At 38.9% G+C, this 24,943-nt stretch overlaps 1 protein-coding gene across 7 annotated transcripts in view; it reads right to left on the reverse strand.

Moving 5' to 3' along the window:
- The window catches only part of ANKRD44 (ankyrin repeat domain 44), a 227,656-nt gene that overhangs the window by 58,265 nt on the left and 144,448 nt on the right, over window positions 1–24,943 (reverse strand). For all 7 annotated transcript variants that reach the window (XM_015543192.2, XM_015543193.2, XM_042994983.1 and 4 more), the window contains exon 17: window positions 1,890–1,961. In XM_015543192.2, coding sequence (XP_015398678.2) covers window positions 1,890–1,961 — 72 coding nt within the window. The remainder of the gene's footprint in view (window positions 1–1,889; window positions 1,962–24,943) is intronic.

Below are 24,943 nucleotides of genomic sequence, written 5' to 3' on the forward strand. Positions count from 1 at the left end.
TGGGGGTCCTTAACTTACTCCTTTGAATTTACAGGTGGGAAAACCATGACCAGGCGAATTGCTAAAGGGAAGACTGGTGGCTGGGACCTCCTCTCTGGGTGTACTTCCGAGGCCCCTCCAAGTACAGAGCTGCCAGATGCCCCGTTCTCTCCAGGGATAACACAGCACCCTGACTTTACAGGACCCAGAAACTCACAGACCTTAGCAGAGCAACTGGCACACTGTAAGCACTCAACAATAATTCTTTGGGGGGAGAAAAAGAGAATGACAGCTGGCAGAATTTGGGAGAGCTAAGAAAGTCTCTTCTCAGATTACCAGCAGGTGTGGCAATGCAACCAGCCCCACTTACAAAGGGCATGAGAATTCTATCTGAGATAACCTCAGATAGTCCTCTCTAGGGTCAACTAATTCTGCTGTGAACCCTCAGCTTTGGGGTAACTTCTCCAGGTGCACCAGGTGGTTGGGCAGAGATTCTAGGGAGCAGCCTTTAGGGCAACGTATACTAAGAGCCACATGGCATAAAGTTTTATACATACAAATACCCCACTGTCCATCTAACTTTTCTGCTCTAAGTCCACCTCCAGAACAAAGATTGATGCATATTTTAGCCTGATTTCAGGACTCAAAATGTGTGTGTGTGTGTGTGTGTGCAGTGGATGTGTTGGTGGGTGTGGCAGAGGGTGGTGAGTGGGATCAATAGATGTGCTGGTGGATATGTGGGGAGACTAGCAAGGAAGCGGGGGCTCCATGCAGTGTGATCAGTTCATCCCAATCCTTATGGGATGGTCTCATCCCCTCACCTTGCCTGATTACTTATGCATGCCCATCAACAAAGCCACTCCCCTTTGCTCTCCAAAACCTCCCTCTCAATTTTTCATCAGAATGACATCGAGAAAGTGCTTGTACATGGATGGTACTAAGTGAATGTCATAACAGTTAAACTCAGAGACCCAACTTCTTCCCAACCTTCTCAGCGTTCAGCCTCCAGGTGCCTCCAACCATCATCATTGTGGCCATGGACCGAGGGCTCACAATGTGGTGACACCTTCTGTAGCTGAGCCTCTATTGCTGGGTGTGGCTGCCGGTTGGAGAGAGGCTCCTAAGGAATAGCTGTTGATTACCAACTGCTGGCAGGAGACCACGGTAGGGTGGTGGGTGAGTTTCCTGGCTCGGTCATCCCTATGGAGAATCTGGGATCCTCACTCTGGGTTGCTGCATTTCCCTTCAATTGTTGGGATGTGGAGAGGAAGGTTTATGGGTGACAGAATAACTCTTCCTCCCTGCTCACAGATCTTAGCCAGTACAAGAATCAGAGCTCATACCTCCTCTGAGACCCTGACTTCAAGCCCAGGCAGAAAGAGCAGAGCTGCAATAATGCACGTGCTTACCTTGCTCTCATGTTTGTGTTTAAATATCTCACACGTTTTTAATTGGGGTATTTGGTTTATTTTTTGGTAGGCTGTATACTCATGCATTGTCGGCTACAATCAAATCTTTAAGCCACAATGTTTTCAAATTTCCTCAATGTTTTAAAATTTAACTACTAGATAGCAATAATTTTAAAGATTTAAAAAATGTATAACAATCATTTATTAAGTATACTGTGGTAGAGGCTTTATGAATATTATCTCTTTTCCTTTGTCTTCATTTTACAGATGGGGAATCTGAGGCCCAGACAGGGTAAGTAATGTGTCTGAAGTCACCAGTGAGTGAAGCTGGGACTGGAATTTGAGGCAGTCTTTCTCTCTGCAGCCTGTGCCTTTACCCATGTACTGTTTTCAATATTTGTTATTATTGCATTATTATGCTCTCATTTTAAGAGAAGCCTAGTTCTAGGACACTTAGGTTCTTTTTGTAACAGTGGAAGCCACTCACAGCATCTCACTTACAGCTAAGTGGAGCGGACTCTTGGTAGCACCGGAATCTGATTCTTCAAAACCATTGTTGGTTCTTTCCAAAAGCTGTGGAGACAAAAAGAAAACAATAGTACATGAGTGAACTTTGCAGGAGGAATCCTCCTTTATGGATACCAACGTTGACATAAATGCAAAAGAGGTTTCAGAAATGTAAAAAAATCACACAACTTATCAATATAAGAAACCTGGTGCAGCATATCTGAAACAAATAAGAAATCAGATGCAGCATATCTAACACAGATACTCTAAATATTTCAACTTCTAGATCATCTTAGCATTTGCTAATGAAAAAAGGCTTTCATACTTGAAAGATGCTCAGCCTCATGAATCCAGGAAAATAATTCATGTTTAATCCTCTTTTCACCCAGCAGATGGTAATAATGAAAAATTATAATAGCCGGTGTTCAACTATCAAACACACATTTACCAGAGATAAGTGTTAGAAAACACGTATAAAGTTCCCGTTCTCATGAAGCTTACATTCTAGAGAGGGGAAACATAGACAAACAAATAAATATAGAAATAAATATCTGGTAATGACATATGCTATAATGAAAATAAAATAGGGTGATGTGATACGGAATGACTGGGAAGTTACTTGACAGCTGATGATCAGGGAAGTCCTCTCTAAGGAGGTGACAATTAAAGTAAGGCCTGAATAATAAGGAGAATTAAACCAAGTAAAGGTGTGGCAGAAGAGTATTCTGGAGGAGGAAGTCATGGAGGAGGGAATGTAAATGTGTCAAGGGGAGATGGACATGGTGAGTTGAAGGAACAGAAAGGATAGTGTGACCAGGGAATCAGGAAAAAGACATTCTCAGGGATTCATGGTGGGAACAAATTGTTAAAACCTTTCTGGGCAATTTGTGCATACTTTTAGTCCAAGGAATTAATTCCCAATAAACAATTAGACAAGTGCATAATGATGCATTTATTAAGAAAATTATTCAACAAATATTTGATGAATGATTACCAATGTGCCTAGACACTGAAGATTCAAAAATAAAATTAATAATGTATTAAAATATTCACTTCCCCAGGGCAGGGGGTAGGGTGGATAACAATAGAAAAAGTTACGCAGTTAATTAGAAAATGGTATGTGCCAAGGAGATAAATCAAACAGAGAGGGAGGGTTCAGAGAGCTGGAGGGGAGATCAGTTTGCAACTTAAATAGGGTGATCAGGGAGCGTCGTACTGGCTGAGCAAAGTCTTAAGGGTGATGAGACAGCCTTGTGGATATCTAGGGGAGGAGAGTTCCACTCAGAGGGGCCAGCAACTGCCAAGTCCCTCAGGGTTAAGTGTGCTTAAGAATATCCAGGATGCTGGAGCAGAGTGACCAAGGGTGAAAATGACAGGAAAGGAAATCAGAGAGATAGTGGCAGTGGGGGTGGGAGTGTCATCAAGAACCTTCTGGGTTGTTGTTAAGAATTTTGACTTTTCATCCTGAGATGGAATTTCACTGGAGTGTTTTGAGCAGAGTGATGACATGTTTTAACTTTTAGACTCTAGGGAGGGCACAGAGAGAGAGTGGGGCAATAGTTCAAGAGAGAAATAACAGTGGCTTAAACTAGTGGAGAGCAGTGGTGATGGAGAGAAATAGTTGGATTGTGGATATTTTTGGAGGTAGAATCAACAGGATTTCCTGATGGGATGACTGAATGGGAATGTAAAAGAAAAAGAGAAGTTAAAGATGACCCCCAGGATTTTGTCCTATTAAAATGGAAGGATGGCAGTTCCATGAACTAAGATGGAAAAGACATTGGTGGAATATATGTAGTGGGAAAGAACAGAAGTTTGGTTTCATAACAGAAATGTTATGTTTGAGATGTTTTTAAAGCATCCAAAAGTTCATGCTAACAAAGCAGCTGTTGGGTACATGGGTGTGGAGTTCAGGTATTTAAAGACATTAGACTGGATGAGATGTGAAAGACAGTAAAGTAAACAGAGATGACAGATAAGGAGAGAGTTGGAGAGATGGGGGGGGGAGCCAGCAGGGTGACAGACTGAGCAGATGAACTAGAAGGAACACGAGGAAGTGTGAGGTCTGGAAACTGAGTGAAGAAAAAGTTTCAACAAGAGAGTGAGTAACCGTGCCAGAAGTCCTGATAGGTCAAATAAAATGAGTTGTGAGAATTGACCACTGGGTTTGGCAACACAAGGCTATTAGTGACTCTGTGAAGAGCAGTTTAGCAAAACACTGTTTATATGAAAAAACTAGAAAAACAGATAGCAATAGAGATGGGTTAAATAAATTGAAGTGTTACAGGGACTTCTGGGGAAAATGGCAGAATAGGAAATTTCAAAGCTCACCTCATTCCATGAATACAACTAGAGAATATGCACATCAATGTAAAAAACCCAGAAAACGACCCTAAGATTGGCAGAACAGACTCTCCCCAGCTAAAGGTAGACAAGAGGCCACGTCAAAGAGGGTAGGAAGGGCAGAGATGTGGTTGGGAGCTAAACAGACCCATGCGACTTTCTAAGGAGGGACACCTAGGGCACAGAGAGGGGAGGGAAACAGACCCTCAGACCAAGCACCCCAGGCATGGGGAACTCACACAGGTTAGACAAATTCCCATAACATTTGGCTTTGAAAATTGGAGGGGCTTAATTTTGTGAGTTCTTACAATCAGTAGGGCTTAATAACTGGAACTTTATTATTGTTTTTAATGTTTTTTTATTTTGAGAGAGCGAGCGAGCATGTGCATGTGAGCAGGGAGGGGGCAGAGAGAGAGAGAGAGAGAATCCCAAGCAGGCTCTGTGTTGTCAGCACAGAGACTGAAGTGGGGCTTGATCTCACAAATTGCGAGATCATGACCTGAGTCAAAATCAGGAGTCAGATGCTCAAACGACCAAGCCACCCCAGTGCCCTCCAATGCCTGGAACTTTAAAAATCAGTGTGCTCAGTTCTGGGAAAGCCAGAAGAATGATAGAAACTGAGTCTCTGCCCTTAAAGAGACAGTACAAGAAACAGCCCAGCAGAGATACAGCATAGAAACAGCAGTTTGAAAAATGCCTGGGGTATATAGGAAGAAGATCAAAGTGTGCACTGGAGGGGCAGGGAGTCTTAGGAGACTTTTCCAAGAACAAAAGAGTTGGCAGGTACCGTTTTCCCTCCCCTGTCCCCTAGTTTAGACACATTGACCAACACCCCACCAACAGTTTCCACCTAACTTCCTAACAGTGCCCCTGCCCCCGCATTCTTCTGTGGACTTGCCCCCTTGAATACATCCTTGGCCAGAGTCCATCCAAAGTGGTGCCACAAGCCTGGCAGTGTGCAAGGATTCCTAATAGGAGGCAGCACCACCCCAAAGTGACTCCTGTCCTGGAGAAAGGGGAGGATAACCACCCACACCAGTCTGACTATGGCTCCAGCAATGGGACAGGAGCAGATAACGGGTTTGGCTGCCCTACTCACCAACAAAAGGTAGCTTCTCAGGGCACCAAAAAGAGAAAGTACCCTGCAGTTTGGTGCTATTGTATCTCTGACAAATGCCTGTTCTGACTCAACTCAAGCCCAAGGCAGCCCCAGACTGACCCACTAACAACACAAAGACCAAACCCTGCCCCAAACAGGCAAATAGAGCCATTGGAGATGACTGGACAGAAGGCAAAAGTGGCCCAACCACAACAGTTGGGTGCATATAACATACCCAGGAGATACCCCAAGGCACTAGGTTCTGGTGAAGAGGGGACATTGCACTGCAGGGCACTATAGGACCTGTTCTTCATCTACATCTTCTGCAGCTGACTTTTTTAAACACATAGAAACATACACAGAGAGCTAGACAAAATGAGGAGATAGAAGAGTATGTCCTAAATGAAGGAACAGGACCAAATCAGAGCAAGAGAGCTAAATGAAACGGAGATAAGTAATATGCCTGATAGAGAATTTAAAATAATAGTTATAAAAATTCTCACTGGACTTGAGAAAAGAGTGGAGGACCTCAGTAAGGCCCTCAACAAAGAGAAATAAAACATAAAAAAAAGAATGAATCAGAGATAAACTTAATAACTGAAATAAAAAATACATTAGATGAAATAAAAACTAGACAAGAGGAAGCAGAAGAATGAATCAGTGACCTGGAGGACAGAGTAATGGTAAGCCAGCAAGATGAATAGGAGAGAGAAAAAATAATAAAAAATGAAAACAGACTTAGGGAATTCAGTGACACCATGAATGAAGCATAACAGCATTTACATCATATGGATCCCAGAAGAAAAGACAGGAAAGGGGGAAGAAAATTTATCTGAAGAAAGAGTAGCTGAAAACGTCCCTATTCCCTATTCCCTATTCTGGAAGAAACAAAAATCTAGATGCAGGAGGCACAGGGATTCCCCCAACAAAATATACCCAAGAAGGCCCATGGCAAAACACATAAAACCGTAAAGGGGCACCTGGGTGGCTCAGTCAGTTAAGCGTCTGATTTCATCAGGTTATGATTTCACAGTTTGTGAGTTCGAGCCCCATGTTGGGCTCTGTTCTGACAGCTCAGAGCCTGAAGCTTGCTTCTGATTCTGTGTCTTTCTCTCTCTCTGCCCTTCCCCTGCTCTCACTCTGTCTCTCTGTCTCTCAAAAATAAAAAACATTAAAAACTTTAAAAAAAAAAACAGTAAAAAGCAGTGACAAAGAGAGAATTTTAAAAGCAACAAGAGAAACGAAAACAGTTACATAAAAGGGACGTCCCATTAGGCTATCAGCAGATTTTTCAGTCGAAACTTTGTAGGCCAGAAGGGAATGGCATGATATATTCAAAGTGCTGAAAAAAACCTACAACCAAGAAACTGTCCAGCAAGGCTATCATTCAGAATAGAAGGACAAATAAAGAATTTCCCAGACAAACAAAAGTTAAAGAAATTCATCACCACTAAACTGGCCCTGCAAGAAATGTTAAAGGGGACTTTTTCAATGGAAAGGAAAGACCATAAATAGAAGTAAGAAAAGTAGGAAAGCACAAAAGCAGTAAAATTAGCTATATTTATAAAAATAAGTCCAGGGATTCACAAAATAAAAGGATGTAAAGTATGATGCCATATACCTAAAACATGGGGTTGGGAAGAGGAATAAAGAATGCGTCCAAACTTAAGCAACCATCAACCTAATACAGAATGCTATATGCAGAAGGTTTTATATATAAAAACCACAAATCAAAAACCAGTAATAGATATGCAAAAAAATAAAGAGAAAGGAATCCGAGTATATCACTAAAGAAATCCAGTAAACCGTGAGAGAAAAAAGCAAGAGAATAAAGGCACAGAGAAGAATTACAAAAACAACCATAAAACAAGTAACAAAATGGCAATAAGTGCATACCTATCAATAACCACTTTGAATGTAGATGGACTAAATGCTCCAATCAAACAACACAGGGTGACATAGTGGATAAAGAAGCAAGACCCACCTATATGCTGCTTAAAATACTCATTTCAGATCTAAAGACAGATGCAGATTGAAAGTGAAGGGATAGAAAGCCATTTATCATGCAAATGGAAGTGGAAAGAAAACCAGGGTAGCAATACTTATATCAAACAAAATAGACTTTAAAACAAAGACTGTAACAAAAGACAAAGAAAGAAACTACATAATCAATCATACAGGGAATGATCCAACAGGAAGATATAACAACTATAAATAATTATGCACCCAACATGGAAGAACCCAAATACATAAAGCAGCTAATAACAAACATAAAGGAAGCAATAGATAGTAACACAATAACAGTAGGGGACTTTAACACCCCACTTACATTAATGCATAGAATATCCAACAGAAAATCAACAAGGAAACAGCGGCTTTGACACATTGGAGCAGATGGATCTAACAGACATATTCAGAACATTCCATCCTAAAACAAAAGGATATATATTCTTTTCAAGTGCATATAGAACATTCTCCAGAACAGATCACATATTAGGCCACAAAACAAGTCTCAACAAATTAAAAAAGATTGAAGTCACATTATGCATCTTTTCTGACCACGAAGTTATGAAATGAGAAAACCATAAGAAAAAATTTCTGGAAAGGACACAAATACATGGAAGTTAAATAACATGCTACTAAACAATGAATGGGTCAACCATGAAATCAAAGAGGAAATAAAAAAATACATGGAGGCAAATGAATATGAAAATGGTCCAAAACCTTTGGGATGCAGCAAAAGCTGTCCTAAGAGGGAAGGTTACAGCAATATAGGTCTACTTCAAGATGCAAGAAAAATCTCAAATAAACAACCTAACTTTATACCTAAAGGAGTAAGGAAAAGAAGAATAAACTAAGCCCAAAACCAGTAGAAAGAAGGAAATTATAAAGATTAGAGCAGAAATAAATGAAATAGAAACAAAACAAAACAAAAACACTATAGAACAGATTAATGAAACCTGGAGCTGGTTCTTTGAAAAGGTCAACAAAAAAACCTTTAACAAGAACCGCCCCCCCCCCGAAAAAAAGGTAGAGAGAGAGAGAGAGAGAGAGAGAATCAGAAATGAAGGAGTAGAAATAATAACTGACACCACAGATACAATGAATTCTAAGAGAATATTATGAAAAATTATATGCTAACAACCTAGACAACCTAGAAAAAATGGATAAATTTCTAGAAACATATAACCTTCTAAAAACTGAATCAGGAAGAAATAGAAAATTTGAACAGACCAATTATCAGCAATGAAAATGAAGTGGTAATCAAAAAACTCCCAACAAACAAAAGTCCAGGACCAGATGGTTTAACAAGTGAATTCTAACAAACATTTTAAGAAGAGTTAATACCTATTCTTCTCAAACTATCCTAAAAAACAAAAGAGGAAGAAAAGCTTCCAAATTCATTCTATGGGGCCAGCATTACCCTGATACAAAAACTAGACAAAGACAATAAAAAAAAAAAAAAAAAAAAAAAAAAAAAAAAAAAGAAGAAGAACTACAAGCCAATATCTCTGATGAACATAGATGCAAAACTCCTCAACAAAACATTGTAACTGAATTCAACAATGCATTAAAAAAAAAATCATTCAGTGCAATCAAGTGGGATTTATTCCTGGGGTGTAAATGTGCTTCAATATTCACAAATCAATCAATGAGATACATCACATCAACAAGAGAAAGGATAAACCAATATGATCGTTTCAATGGATGCAAAAAAAGCACTTGAAAAGTACAGCATCTCTTCATGATAAAACCCTCAAAAAAGTAGGTTCAGAGGGAATATACCTCAATATAATAAAGACCACAAATGAAAAACCTATAGTTAATATCATACTCAATGGTGAAAAACTGATAGATTTTCCCCTAAGATCAGGAACAAGGCAAGGATGTCCACACTCAACCACTTTTATTCAACATAGTACTGGAAGTCCTAGCCACAGCAATCAGGAAAGAAAAAGAAATAAAAGACATCCAAACTGGTAAGGAAGAAATAAAACTTTTAAGCATTTGCAGATGACATGACACTATATGTAGAAAACCTTAAAGACTCCACCAAAAAACTGCTAGAACTGATAAATGAATTCAGTAAGGTTGAAGGATAAAAATCAAAACACAGAAATCCACTGCATTTCTTTACACTAATAATAAGGTAGCAGAAACAGAAATTAAGATAAGAATCCCATTTACAATTGTACCAAAAAGGATATAATACCTGGGAATAAACTTAGCCAAGGAGGTAAAAGACCTATACTATGAAAACTACAAAACACTGATGAAAGAAATTGATGACAACACAGGGGTGTTTCGGTGACTCGGTTGAGCATTTGACTCTTGATTTTGGCTGAGGTCATGATCCCAGGTGTGGGATTGAGCCCTGTGTCAGGCTCTGCACTGAACATTGAGTCTACTTAAGATTCTTTCTCTCTCCCTCTGCTCCTCTCCCCTGCTTTCTCGCTCTCTCTCCAAAACAAAAATTAAAAAAGAAATTGAAGATGACACAAACAAATGGAAAGATATTCCGTGCTCATGGACTGGAAAAACAAATATTGTTAAAATGTCCATACCACTCAAAGCAATCTACACATTTATGCAATCTCTATCATTAAACCAATAGCATTTTTCACATAACTAGAACAAATAATCCTAAACTTTGTGTGGAACCATGAAAGACTCCAAATAACCAAAGCGATCTTGAAAAAGAACAAAACTGGAAGTATCACAATCCCAGATTTCAAGATATACTATGAAGTTGTAGTTATCAAAATGGTACGATGCTGACACAAAAACACATAGATCAATGGAACAGAATGGACATCCAAGAAGGAAACCCGTGATTCTATGGTCAATTAATCTCCAAAAAAGGAGGCAAGAATATGCAATGGGAAAAAGTCTCTTCAACAAATGGTATTGGTAAAACTGGACAGCTACATGAGAAAGAATGAAGCTGGACCACTTTCTTACACCATACACAAAATATAAACTCAAAATGGATTAAGGACCTACATGAGAGACCTGAAACCATAAAAATCCTAGAAGACAGCACAGGCAGGAATTGTTCTGACACTAGTCGTAGAAACAATTTCCTAGATATGTCTCCTGAGATAAGAGAAACAAAAGCAAAAAATACACTGTTGGGACAGTATCAAAATAAACGGCTTCTGGGGCACCTGGGTGGCTTAGTTGGTTAAGTGTCTGATTCTAGATTTCAGCTCAGGTCATGATCTCATGGTTTGTGAGTTCAAGCCCCGTATCTGGCTCCCCATTGCCAGTGTGGGATTTTCTCTCTCTCTCCCTTTCTGCCCCCCGCCGGCCAGGTAAATAATCTTTAAAAAGCCTCTGCACAGCAAAGGAAACAACCAATAAAACAAAAAGACAACCTACCGAATGGGAGAAAATATTTGCAAATGACATATCCTATAAAGGGTTAGTTTCCAAAATACGTAAAGAACTTATATAACTCAACACCAAAAAAACAAATAATCCAACTGAGAAATAGGCAGAAGACATGAACAGGCATTTCATCAAAGAGGACATTCAGATGGCCAACACATGAAACAATGCTCAACATCACTCATCATCAGTGAAATGCAAATCAAAGCCCCAATAAGATACCACTTCACACTTGTTAGAATGGCTAAAATTGAAAACACAAGAAAAAAGAAGTGTTTTTCTGGACAACAATATGGAGGCTCCTCAAAGAATTAAAAACAGAATTACCATATGATCCAGTAATTCCACTACTGGATATTTACTCAAAGGATAGGAAAAACACTATTTTAAAAGGTTTGTGCATCACAGTGTTCACTGTAACATTATTTACAATAGATAAGATATGGAAACAGCCCAAGTGTCCATCAATAGATGAAGGGATAAAGAAGATGTGGTGTATATATACAATAGAATATTACTCAGTCATAAACAAGAATGAAATCTTGGGATTTGCAACAACATGGATCTAGAGAGTATTATGCGAAGTGAAATAACTTAGAGAAAGACAAATACCATATGATTTCACTCATACGTGGAATTTAAAAAACAAAACAAATGAGCAAAAGGGAAAAAAAAGAGGGAGGCAAACCAAGAAACAGACTCTTAACTATAGGCAACAAACTGATGGTAACCAGAGGGGAGGTGGGAGCAGGGGAATGAATGAAACTGGTGAAGAGAATTAAGAGTACACCTATCTTGATGAATACTGAGTAATGTATAGAATTATTGTACACCTGAAACTAATATAACACTATATGTTAACTATGCTGGAATTAAATTTTTAAAAGTTTAAATAAATAAATAAACAAATCACGTAAGCAAGTAAATAGAGTGGTATAATCATCCCTCAAGACAAATTATTCCTCTTTATGTTGCCTTTAAGTTCTTCTTTGTATAGTGATGCATCCAAAAGGAAAAAAATCCAACACCCAAAGCAGTGATGCGTGGTGAATATGGTGGTACAGAACATCCACTCCAGCCTCCTAACTGATGGGCTTGGGCTGTGTAAGCTAGACACTTAAAAACTATGTCCCTAGACTCCCTTGAACTAGGATTCCAGACATGATGTAAGTTCTGCCAATTAGATGCACTAACCTGAAATACTGAAGACAGAAATGAGCTGAGAACATTTCTGATGACAGGCACAGTTGTAGAGACTTTGTCTTTCAGCTTCCTGTGTACGGGCTCCTAGCTTAGTGAGGGTGGAGTAGCCAGACAGGGATACAGGACATCCACTTTTTAGCAGTGTGGATCAAGCGGGTGCTGTGGGGGCTCTAGGGCCAACAGTGGTACCACTAACAAGTGTGTCCCTGTATGTCGCCTAGGGTGACGTGTCTGGGAGCAGCCATTCTGGTGGCTACTTTCCAATTCCCTGTCACCCTGATCATGGGGAAGAAGCAGCCCCCGCAGTCCAAGTTCATAGTTCAGGCTTATTTTTCCTCTTCTAGACAGCCCCACAGTCTTGTAAATACCTATTTTTAAAAGTCAAATCCTTCTCTGTTTAAAATAGCTAGCATTGTTTCTGTTTCTTTCAAATGAACCCTGATCGATTCAAAGACTAATAGAGTTTATGACAGAAGTTGTCTTAATGATAGAAATTATAGCACTCAATATACCAGAAAGCACAGCTTCCTAAAATCCACTATATCCATTTTTCTCCCTAACAGTCACAAACTTGTTAAGTGGAAAATCACATTTTAAAGCCATGTATGTGGAATAGTACTATTTCATTTACAAAAAATCTGTATTGACATGATGATATATGCAGGCAAAAAGCCTAGAAATACATACTGTATTTATACAATGAGCTAAAAGTGGGATTTTGGATGATTTTTATTTTCTTCTTTCTCTTTCCAGATTTTTTGGGCAATAACTATGTATTGTTTTTGTAATCATCAAAACACAGAAGCTATTTCCTACTTGGGAAAAAAGCTATTAACCTTCTTTTTCATTCAATAGAATGATGTCCACAGACTCCCCCCCAGATAGGTCCTAAATTCCTTTCTGGCCAATGCACATGGAACAAAATGTTTGTATTCACTGGTAGATCAAATAGCAGCATAAAATTTATCATCTAAGAGCACACAGTTTTAAGTTTGTGAAGACTACAATATAAATAATGATATAAGAAGTAAGGTATTTTATGTTTGTTTTTATTAGTATAAGAATAGAATTTGGAACTTAATCTAGGATACATTAGACTAATGAGACTAAATTTAATTTGAACTTCAAAGCAAATCACTTTAAAACCAATCTGCCTTGCATAGTTGAAATACAAGTAGCCTTAACTGCTTGCAAGGGCTAGAAAACAGCTGTTCTTTGCTTTGTTTTGCAACATTATCACCTGCAAGACTTCCTGGAATTGACAGTGTGTACCAATGCCAAATCCTGTCCTAGAATGAACTTTTAATCAAAGGAACACAGAATCATTTCCACCATTACCACAAACATGATGAACAGAGACAAGAAGACAATATACTGTTTATAGCCACAAAGTAGGCATGTTCCCAGAAGATTTATCACGGAGTAAGATTTTTCCACACACATTCTTTGATCATTCAAGTAGCATGTGCTATTTTACTTCTATCATTTACCAAATATTAGTGGAGTGTTATCTCTGTACCGGACCCAGGGTAAGGCACAGGATTCAACTTTGCAGCGAGCAGATGTTGCTGGTGACCTGAGTGAGCATGGACGCTAGTGGGGAACCCACAGAAATTAACGGTATTGAAAACAATGAGAGCTAGGCTGCAAGATGCCATGGGAACATGAAGAGGTACCTGACATAGCCTGGGGGGGGTCAGAGAAGACTTCTCTATAAAGGAAGGTCTAGCCTGACACCTGGATGGTAGGAGTCAGCCAGGCACAGAGAGAGGAATTTCCAGGCAGAAGGAAGAGCCTGAGAGAGCAGTGAGTACAACGAATTTGAAAAACTTTCAGTTCAATAAGGCTAGAGTAGTAGGTAGGGGTGAGGAAAGGATTAGGAGCAGAATGGGAGGCTGGAAACACAAGCAGGAAACAGATTAGATGCATAGTGATTATATCATTATTGTCCAATCCAGGGCACTTTTGAGAATGAAAATAGTGCCAGGACAATAACTGTAAACCAGGACATTTAATCAGGGTGATTATTCTGGGTCACTGAAGTGCCAAGCAGAGAAGAGGCACAATCATGGTTAAGATTCTTGGGGATCACTCTGGCTGCAGTGTGGAGAATGAGCTGCTGTGGTGTTGGGGTGGGGATTACAATCCTAGAAGCAGGGACATCAGTTAGAATAGTTCACCTCTGGGATTTCTAAATTGTGAATTATTAAGCTGGTGAGACCTAATGGTGGCCTGAACCGCAGAAATGGAAGGAAGCAGGTGCATTCAGGAGTTTCATTCACTACTGTATTCATTCATTCCACAATTATTTTTCTGGTGCTGTCCCTACCCACATGAAACTGATAGTTTAGAAGGCGTAGTGGACACCATTCATTGATTGAGCAGTAGAGGAAGGGGAAAGGGTGGAGTCAAGGGTGATCCCCAGTTTTCTAGCTTTGGTGACCCTTTCTTTAAGAAATACAGAGAATATGCAAGATCTGGGGAGAGAAAGGTATGCTGAGTTTTGGTTTGAAGAGCTGCTGGGACATTCAAGGGGAGATATCTGGAGGACAGATGGATATCATGTCTGAAGCTTAGAAGAAAGATCTGGGCCAGATCAATGGATCTGTGAATCATAAGCAAAGGCTAAGACATGAAGCCCCCTGTGGATGAAATTGCCCAGGGAGAGCGTGTAATGAGAGAAGGGAAAAGAGCATAGGGCATAAGCCTCAGGAACCCCAGGGTTTAAAGGTTTGGAAGAGGAACAGAGTCTGCAATGGAAGCTAAGGAATGGACAGAGGTAGGAAAAAAAAAAAAACCCAGGAGTGTGAGATGATGATGATGATGGTGGTGGTGGTAGTGATGGCAATGATTACCAGGACATGAAAGTGGTCGTGGTGATAAATGATGATGAAGATTCTCATGGACAACAGCCAAAAGTTGTAAAGCATTTACTATGAGCCAAGTATTCTACTAAGGGCCTTACATGGATTATCTCAATCTATCCTCAAGTAATCCCTTATGGCCTTCTCAAGTTCACACAGCCTGTAAAGGATAGATCACAGGACTAAATCTTGGTCTAACTCAAAACCCATGTTATTTACCCTACACAACAATGCCTTCCCCATCAACTTAAAAGCTGAAACTCTCCCCTGATATTTCACAAAGGAAAAAAAAAAAAGCAGCAGGGATGAGTGTAGGAGACAAGGAAAGGTTGTTTTGTGTGTTTTTTTTTTCAAGTATGTGAGTCTTCTGAGGTGTCTAACTTCATATATGGACTTAACCTTCTTTTAATTTAGAATTTCGTCCTAAGTATATCAAGTCCAAGGGATGAGGCAGGTACACAGCTCTGCTCATACTGTCTCCTGAGCATAAATGTCTCAGGGGAGGGACACGGCAGCCAGAGAGAGACAGAGAGCTCATACCATGACTCATTATACAAACTTATAAGTCAGTCCCTGGTCTGCAATATTCCTGGAAGATAACATTGCTCTGCAGAGATCAACCTCTACATACTCTGTCAAAATCAGAAATGGAATAGCTCTTTTGAAACATAGTTATAGCTAAGAATGCATACCAAAGAAGCGGCATCATAAAAAGCAATGAGTTCTGCACATAAAGCTTGTAGTTATAAATCAATCTTAGAATACAATCTTACATGTATAATATAAAAGCAAACTAGTTATAACTTTCTCTCTTTTAAGGCCATTTCCAATTAATATATCCTCATGCTTGTCATCAACATTTACACAACCTATGCATTTATGTGCTAGTTTTCCCACTGAATCACCTGCATAAATTCAGCATACACACGCAATATATTGCCATAGGCTTCTGTTGGAAAAATAAACATTTTGGACACATTCCAAGGATCCACTTGGTTCTCTGTTTAAATAATATTAAAATGGCTGCTTTAATAAAGCCTTATCTGGGCTACTTAATTTTATTTTTGTCATCTCCAAAATCCCAGAAATACTTCTTTTCTCAATTAATTAGTCATTTATGAAGCCTGTAGGTACAGTCTCACACTATTTGATCTCACTTCTTCCCCCAGTCTCCTCCAGTCACCTTGCATTTGCTAAGACTCTCTTGGCTAAAAACAAAACAAAACAAAAAACCAAACAAACAAAAAACAGAAGGTTTGAGATTAAAGCTACTTCTAATTCCCACTGACAAGTAAAGACAGGTGTCTAAAGTGGGAATTGAGAGAAAGAACCTAGGAGGAGAGCAAGCAAACTTTTCAACTGTCTAATCTGTAAAGAAAAACTCCCTGTTTCAAGTGGAAAGCAAGTAGGATGCTCTATGATTTTGTGGGCCCCAAGAAGATTACTGTATTTGACATTATAGCAACTTATAGGACATTTTTTGAATCTGGATGGTGTTTGCACAGGATTGGAAGGCTCACATAAAAAGCAGCTTCATGTCTTGGATTTAAAAGCAGCAAAGGTAATAGAAGGCCAAGTTTAAGCCTCTTTCTCTACAAAGTGAATCTATGATAACAAAATCAAGAATAAATATGAACTTAATGGTAAGCCAACTGGCCGCTGGGTTAACAAAACAGTAATCTTATCATTCAAAATTGTGAGGACACACATAAATATTACACTTGAGCTGGAAACCCATGCTTTATAAATAGTTTAGGTTATCACTGGCTATTTGAAAGCATGGCAGGGAAAACTTCAGGGATCCCAAGAGACCTCAAGCTGATCTAAACCAGTTTTTAAATGTGCTTTTTAAGAAAGCAGAAATATGTGAGGCAAATATGGCTCAGACTGTAAAAACAGAAATGTGTGGCCAGGGGGTCTGTGGGGTAACCCTTTCTCTTGTTGGTTCTGGTTAGATTCTGACTACACAACTAGTTTCCAAAAGTTAGGAGGGATAGGAGGAGCTAGAAAACCAATCAGAAAATATCCGTGGAGGGTGGCGCCTGGGTGGCTCACTTGGTTAAGTGTCAATTCTTGATTTTGGCTCAGGTCATGGTCTCATGGTTCATGGGTTTGAGCTCCACACTGGATTCTTCCGCACACACAGCACAGAGCCTGCTTGAGATTCTCCCTCTTTCTTCTCTCTCTGCCCCTCTCCTGCTCGCTCTCTCTCACTCAAAATAAACAAACAAACAAACAAACAAACAAACTTAAAAAAAAAAAGGAAATATCCATGGGGACCATGTAAAGGAGGTGCTCTGAGGAAAAGCTTAAAAATGGATCTATTTATCTTTCAGCAGTGAGGACTGAGAGGACATTATGAGCCTTCGAGTCTGTGAAGGGTTGGAAGCAGGCCAAGAGCCCAGGAAAGTTGGCATCTCTGTCAGAAATTCTATTTCACATTCCACTCATCTGTGCTTGAGAATGAAGTGCTTTTTGGGCAACCTCAGGGATACTCCTGAGTTAACTGTGGTGGGACTGGCTCTGGCTCAGTCCAGAATGGGGGTTGGGTCTGCAGAAGTTCCAGACCACCCAGCCTGTGTCAATACACTCTATTCAGAGGATCCCAGGGGCCCAGGACAGAGCTTAGGGATACCATAGGTCTTTAGGCCTCAGAATAAATATGATATTTCAGGCCACAATGGACCTCAGGGAACCCCAGGTCTTTGGGCCTAGCCCCAAATAAACTAGCTCCCCATGATGGCACATCAGTAACGGCTGTGACTATCTATTTCTCATGATTCTGCTCATACCCCTTCACAGCTATTAGAAAGAGCTGTGTTGCTTGAAATTATTATTTGCAACAATTATCAGAAAGTCAGTGGTTTCTAGAAATGTATGAATCTAATCTAATTTCTGCCTCCCCCAATTCCACAAGTGAGGAACCATTAACCTTCTACACTTGTGTAAGCCAAGGTCTATGCAACTTTAAAAGGAGATAACACGAATTAAGGAGGGTGCTACTGTAAGCTTAGCTAGATTAAGTTTCCATTTTTTCTTTGGAGCCGATTTTGATTACTCTGCTTATCTCCTCCCTCCAGTGTGTATTCAATTCCTGGTGATTTCCTTGCCAATTAAAAGGCAGAAGAGTCTGGAGTATGTGTAAGGAAGGCTAATGAAACCCACTGTGAAGATAAAGTCAAATGCAAGATGTAAAAGGTATGGTGTTCAAAGTCATCTTGCAAGAGCCTTAAAAATGTTCACGTATGTTGACCCATAAATCTACTTCAGAGATTTTATTCTGAGAAAGTTTCAAGCCCAAAGCCATTCAATAGTGAATAGTGTAAGCAACCTAAATAGTTGAAGAATGTCAAAGTTATGGTTTATCCAATAATTGAATATTATTTAGATTAAAACATGTTTACTGAATTTTTAATAGTATTGAGAAAGGCTTATATCAGTTATTTTACAAAAAAGAAATCAATGTACAAAGTTGTATATTTAATATTATCTCATATGTAAAAATAAAATGTGAAGAGACTAAAATGAAATACAAGTGATCCTTGAACAACATGGGTTTGAACCACATGGGTCCACTTATAAGCGGATCTTTTACAATATTGTAAATATGTTTTCCTTATGACTCTCTTCATAACCTTTTCTTTTCTCATACTTTATTGTAAGAATACAGTATCTATTTCATATAACACACAAAATATGTATTGATTGACTATGTTACTGGTAAGTCTTCTGATCAACAGTGGTAGTCAAGTTTTGGGGGAGTCAAAAGTTATACTCAGATTTTCACAAAACAACGAGCAAAGGGAAAGAAAAAGAGAGAATGACACAAATCAAGAAACAGACTCTCAGCTATAGAGAACAAACTGATGGTTACCAGAGGGGAGGTGGGTGGGGGGATGGGTGAAATAGGTGATGGGGATTAAGCAATGTACTTGTGATGAGCATCAGGTAATATATGTTGAATTACTATATTGTACACTTGAAACTAATATAACACTCTATGTTAACTAACTGGAGTTAAAATTAAAACTTAAAAAAAAAAGTTATACTCAGATTTTCAACTGTGCAGAGGGTTGGTGTCCCTAATCCTCACATAGTTCAAGGGTCAACTATGTACCAAAAGGTTACTAATGATTGTTATGGGGTGACGGAACTTTGGGTATTTGATTTCTTGTTTCCACTTTTCTACATATTCTAAAATTTCTACAACAAACATATATTACTCTAATAAATAAAAAGATAATTTTTTATTCACAAGTAAGATGGTTGAGTGTGATGATTTCCAAAGTCCCTTCAGCTATCCTCTGCATGGTATCTGGTCAAAATTTAAGGAGTTAATGTTTTCATGACCATAACAATATATCTTCATGTTAAAGAAATAGTACCATTCTGGCCAGTATCAATGTTGGTTGAGTGCATTCCTTTGTGGCCATTAAATTGCAAATTCCTTAGGGGCAGGGGCCATCAATACCATGTTAGGCATTAAACAAATGTTTGCTGAATTTAATTTAAATCGGATAAGTGAGTGAAAGCATTTGTGGAATTAATTACAGGGTGATAACACATTTCCTTGCCTGTTTGGAAACTGCAGAACCATCAAAAATGATACTGGTATCTTAAATTTTGGATGGATTTTTGCCTTTATAGAAACAAGTTAAATAACATTCATTGCTACATTTATAAAACCAATGAACTGATCAGCAAAACAAAGAAACAAATTTGACCTTTCACAGAATATGGTTTTGTAAATGAAAAATGCTCCAGGATAAGTGTATCTTTCTATACCATAGTCACAGTTTACTGTTACCAGGTGGTGGTATAATTCATCATGAGGTGACCCTCTGTTCTTCTGTCATAAGGAACTAAAGAAAATTAGTAGCAAATGAAATTTTGATATGATGGATGGACCAATAGTATGAAGAAGATGAGATACCAGAGAAAGAATTCCAAACACATTTTCTGGTTGTAATATCTAAATCAGTCCAGAAAAAGCCAATTAGTATGTTTTTGAAGTAGCAAAACAGTATGACTCTTTTAATCTTGCCATAGGCATTCCAGATGAAGAAGAATATTGAGATTAACTCATTAAAAAAAAGTCAGTATCTTTAGGGATAAGGCACCCTGGTTACTGAAATAACAAGGACTGATCCAAGCCTAGAAGGAGCCAAAACTGATAACGGATGGGACAAGGGTTTAACTAACTGAAGGAGTTGCAAAGAATCACTGCAGAAGCCATCCCAAAGGTAAAAAAAATCATCAAAGTGCTCCAGTATTATTTTGAAGTTCCATGGCAGCTTTGTTTTTAAATTGTTTAACTAAATCTCAGAACTCTTAAATTCAATTTTTCCCCAGCAGAATAAAAAATATATAATTACTATATCTGGGTTAAACAGAATCAGAAGACCTATCAGCTTAATAAGGAAATCATTCTCTTTGGCGCCATAGTTTCCTATAACTGAATTTGGTTTGATTCTTTGTGTGTGTGTGAGCAAAAGAAGGAAGGAATGTTTATGTCTTGGAGACAGAAAAGAGAACTGAAAATGGTCTCTATGAAAACCTCTGAGGGAACACAAAGAAGCTGCAGGCACCAGCCAATTTCAGAAGCACCAACCTCAGATACAAATTCAATGCCTTGGTTGTGGCTGCCTTGGGAGCACCCTTAATATATCTACAAGGGCTGTGGTTGTAAGTCCTGAAAGTCCTCTTGGATCTAGCAATAGTTGTTGCAAGGAAACTTCTGTACAACAATAATTTTGGCTCTTCCCTTGGTATTCATGATAAAGGAAAATCTAGACCACACCTGTTCACCTCCTGAGTTTTGTAAAGTAATTCAAAAGTTAAGTTCACCCTTCTATATTAGCAATGTGTTCAACACACTGGTATATTCTATCAGTGGAAGAAATCAACTGAATCTCTTTTGTTCTCTTTTCCTTTTTGGATCCCTGTATCACACGTGTGTGCTGTAGTGATGGTGGTGTGTTGGGGGCGGGGGGTAAGAGAGAGGAAGACAAAAGCAAAAGGTCTGTGTTAATCAAACATGGATGTTGTCATATGTTAGTAACAGGAGTTTAGGCAAAAGAGTAAGATGGGTAAATATCAAGAGGTACTTGATAGATCCCCTATTGTTAAGAAAAATGATCCAAAACTTATAAACAAGGCAAAGAGGCTAATTCCATGTCCTTTTAAAATCATACTGAGGCACTGTTTTAACAAGCCAACACAACGATTAATTTTTTAGTATAATGTTAGTTAAGAGCCCAGTCTTCATGAAGTCACATGTTAACTCATAGATCAGTTTCCAGCAGAAATATACATTATCTCTGTGTGGTAGAAAAGGTAACTCCAGAGGTTATAACTTATTGCCCTTTATGACATTAACCAGTTTTGTATCTAACCTAGTAATCTTATTCTAATATTATTTTATTAAACTGCCTATAAATGCTCTGTTCTTCAAATGATCCTTGAATAAACTTTAGCATCTTTACCTAATGAGATTTAAAAAATCTTTAACACATATTCCTCCTCCTTTTTTATGAGAGTCTTGTTTTAAGTTTATTAAGAAGCAGACTTTGACACCACTCATCAGCTCCAATCTTAATGCAAGACCTCAAAAGTATTAATACCCTTTGGAAACGCCTGTAACATTCTCCTCCCCTCAATGCTGTTCCACAACAGACTATTCAGGCGAACCCTGAGAGAATATGAGAAGGTGCCTTCCTCTCTTTCTAAAGGAACCTGTGGGCAGACAGAGCTATGTTGTTCCAGGATCAGAAAATCAATTCTAGTGGATTTCCAATGAACTCTTTTCAGGCTCTGAGACTGAGGAATCACGTGCTCCTTTCCCTGCTTCAAGTGTCTACTGTATCCAGAGAATCATGGTAATGGCCAAGCACTTTTCACATGGGCTGAAGGCCTTATGGCCTACACTTGCCCATTTTCCTCCTAGGAACCAACAAGAGTTGCCAGAGACCAACACAGCCCTTCTTCTTGCTCCCATTCTAAGAGAGGAGGTCTACCTTAGTGTACTAAGCTCATTTGGCACACTTCGGGGGAGTGGTAGGGGGACTCACAGTGCACCACCTTTTCTCTTCCTGGCCTCCTTCCCTGCTTAGACTCCTCAGCAGAACTGCATAGAACCTCACCATGGTCAGATGCCTGTGGGACTTAAATCTCAGATCACCCACTGCCCAAGAGACAGACCTCTCTTCCCTCCTTCACCTCACCTCTCTTCAGAAATAAATCTCACTGCAGAAGAAAATTAAATGCAAAAGAATGCATAGAGCATCTATGACTAAAAGCAAGAGCACGCTCATTTCACATTAAGCTAAATAAGATAATTCAAAGAATTGTTTCTCTCAAAGCTCAGTTTCATTTCATAAAACCGTCTTTTCATTTATGTAAAATGAATTTATGCCATAGTTATCTTGGTGGTATAAAAATTAAGAAAATATGGCTGTAGATTTATATAAGATAAAACATACATAAAAATCATAACAGAGTTCTTTTCTCTTTAGTATAATGAAACTATGATGCTCCAAAGCTTGATTTATTTGTGTCAGTTTAAAAAATGGTTTCTTCTATGGGTTTTTCTACTGTGGACCCACCTTAGTCTCACACCCTATCCTGGATACTTAGCCTCTCCTACCTGCTCCTATTACTACCTCGTCCGTACTAAATGAAGAAAACTGTCATGGATACTTAGCCTCTCCTTAAGTGAAGGGCTTGTTGGGAGCCAGCTTGCAGGATGTCATTTTGGCAAATATAACCCTCCTAGACTCTCCTTCTGTGGGATGTTAGGCCATCCACCCACCCGAGTCTGACTCCTGCTATATTGTCCTTTGGCAATTAGTGACCACAAAATATGGCCCCCATTCCCCCCAGGGCCACCAGTATTCTGGGGAGAGAAGGAAGGTCACTGTCTGTAGGATCTAATTAACTCCTGTTCCTTCCAGCCTCATCCTCCCACTCTAAGGCTTCCTGCTCCATCACCAAATTCAAACTGAAACCCAAAACCCTTGCCAGCCCCCAGGACATATATGTAAATAACTACCAGTCTCTTGGGGAAAATGTGCACCTTGTTTCACTCACCACCGCAATATAAAATATAATCTGCTGTCACAAACCCAGACAGTCCATGGATAATTCATGAATTTTAATGAGTTCTGAATTCAGCTCCTAAACTATTTTATCTCCCATTAAGGCTCACAAAACGAACAATTCTAAAAGTTAGTTATGTTCAACCAATGGCAAGAATGAAGCATCTTCAGCAAATGGTGTCCATCATTTAATGGGGTGCCTGGGTGGTTCAGTTGGTTGAGCATCCAACTTTGGCTCAGGTCATGATCTCACAGCTTGTGAGTCTGAGTCCTGAATCGGGCTCTGTGCTGACAGCTCAGACTTGTCTTGGAGTCTGTGTCTCCCTCTCTCTCTGCCCCTCCCCCGTTCTCTCTCTCTTTCTCTCTCTCTCTCTCAAAAATAAACATTAAAAAAAATTTAAGACACATTAAAGGGGCACCTGGGTGGCTCAGTTGGTTGAGTGTCCAGCTCTTGATTTCAGCTTAGGTCATGATCTCATGTTTCGTGAGGTCAAGCCCTACATCAGGCTCTGCACTCACAATGCAGAGCCTGCTTGGGATTCTCCCTCTCTCTCTCTGATCCTCCCTCCCTCTCTCTCTCAAAATAAATAAATAAACTTAAAAAAACCCTACATTATAATGTACGAATTTGGGCCACCAAATAGGATGCAAATGGAGCGATTTCACTCATGGAATTCAGAGACTCTTTTACCAAGTTGGGAGTGTCCATGCTTCCTTTCCCATCTGTTATCTTTTCTTTTTAGCTGTTAATTAGCTCTTTGAACAGAAGGTGTGAGAGTATTTAATGTGGTAAAGTAGATCACAAAGGTTCCCCCAATTCTCAGAGTGACCACTCTCACTGCTTGCTAATGCCTTCAATAAAAAATTTAAGAAGACATATGAAATTATTGACCAAAATTGGGCTTTTGCATTACCCATGCACTTACCCTACTACCTCGTCCCTACTAAATGAAGAAAACCTTAAAAAGGTATGTAACTTTATGTCACTCATAACAGCAATTTAAAAGAAATCTATACTCTTGTAAAGTTCTTTTCCTTGTTGCTCTTGACTATTGATCAGAATGACTTTACTCTGATTTTAACAAGGCTTTATTCAAAAAGAGTCACATTTATTTTTTCTATATATTTTTAATGTTTATTTTATTTTGAGAGAGAGAGAGAGAGAGAGAGCAGGGGAGGGGCAGAAAGAGGGAGACAGAGGATCCAAAGTGGGCTCTGTGCGCTGACTGCTGAGTGCCTGATGTGGGGCTCGAACTCATGAACCATGAGATCATGACCTGAGCTGAAGTTGGACGTTTAACCGAGCCACCCAGGAGACCCCAAAAGAGTCACATTTAAAAGGTACTTTATATGCATTCTCTAAAAAGTATGGAAAACTGTAATTTGGATGCAGCCCTGTTTTAATATTGTAATTACTTTGTATGGTGACAGATGGTAACTAGACTTATCATGGCGATCATTTTGTAATGTATATAAATGTTGAATTACTATGTTGTGTACTTGAAACTAATACAATATTGTACACTAACTATATACTTCAATTTAAAAAATTGGAAAATAAGATAAAATGGTGAACATCACACATGTCAGTATGCAGCTGAAAGGGACCTGAAAAAATTCAGAGCTCCATTTAAAAAATGGGTACGAACTGATGCTTTTAGCTCGACACATTTGAAACTAAGCCACCTTCATTTGTTGTACAAGAGTGCAGTTGTCAAATTTGGACCCTGTATTTTTCCCCTTGAGGACACACATGATACCATGAATTCTTTAACTTAGAGTGTGGATTAATTAGGAACACATTTGAAACTAAAAGCACTAACTTCACTTCTAGTTAGAAGTTCACAAATTCATAAATTTCAGTTCCAATTTCAGTTTCCAAGTTCAGGTCCAAGCTCATAAATTAGATTGCTGAAATTTAGATAACAATGATCCATTTATAAAATCTAGTGCCAAAAATAAAAGAAATTGTAATATTAATGTGATTTCAGTGTTTAACAGTAGAGATAGGTGATCAAAAGATAAAAATCATGAAAACATCTTAAAAGAAAC

The sequence above is a fragment of the Panthera tigris genome, chromosome C1 (assembly GCF_018350195.1).
Source record: "Panthera tigris isolate Pti1 chromosome C1, P.tigris_Pti1_mat1.1, whole genome shotgun sequence".
In the NCBI taxonomy this organism is placed as follows: domain Eukaryota; kingdom Metazoa; phylum Chordata; class Mammalia; order Carnivora; family Felidae; genus Panthera; species Panthera tigris.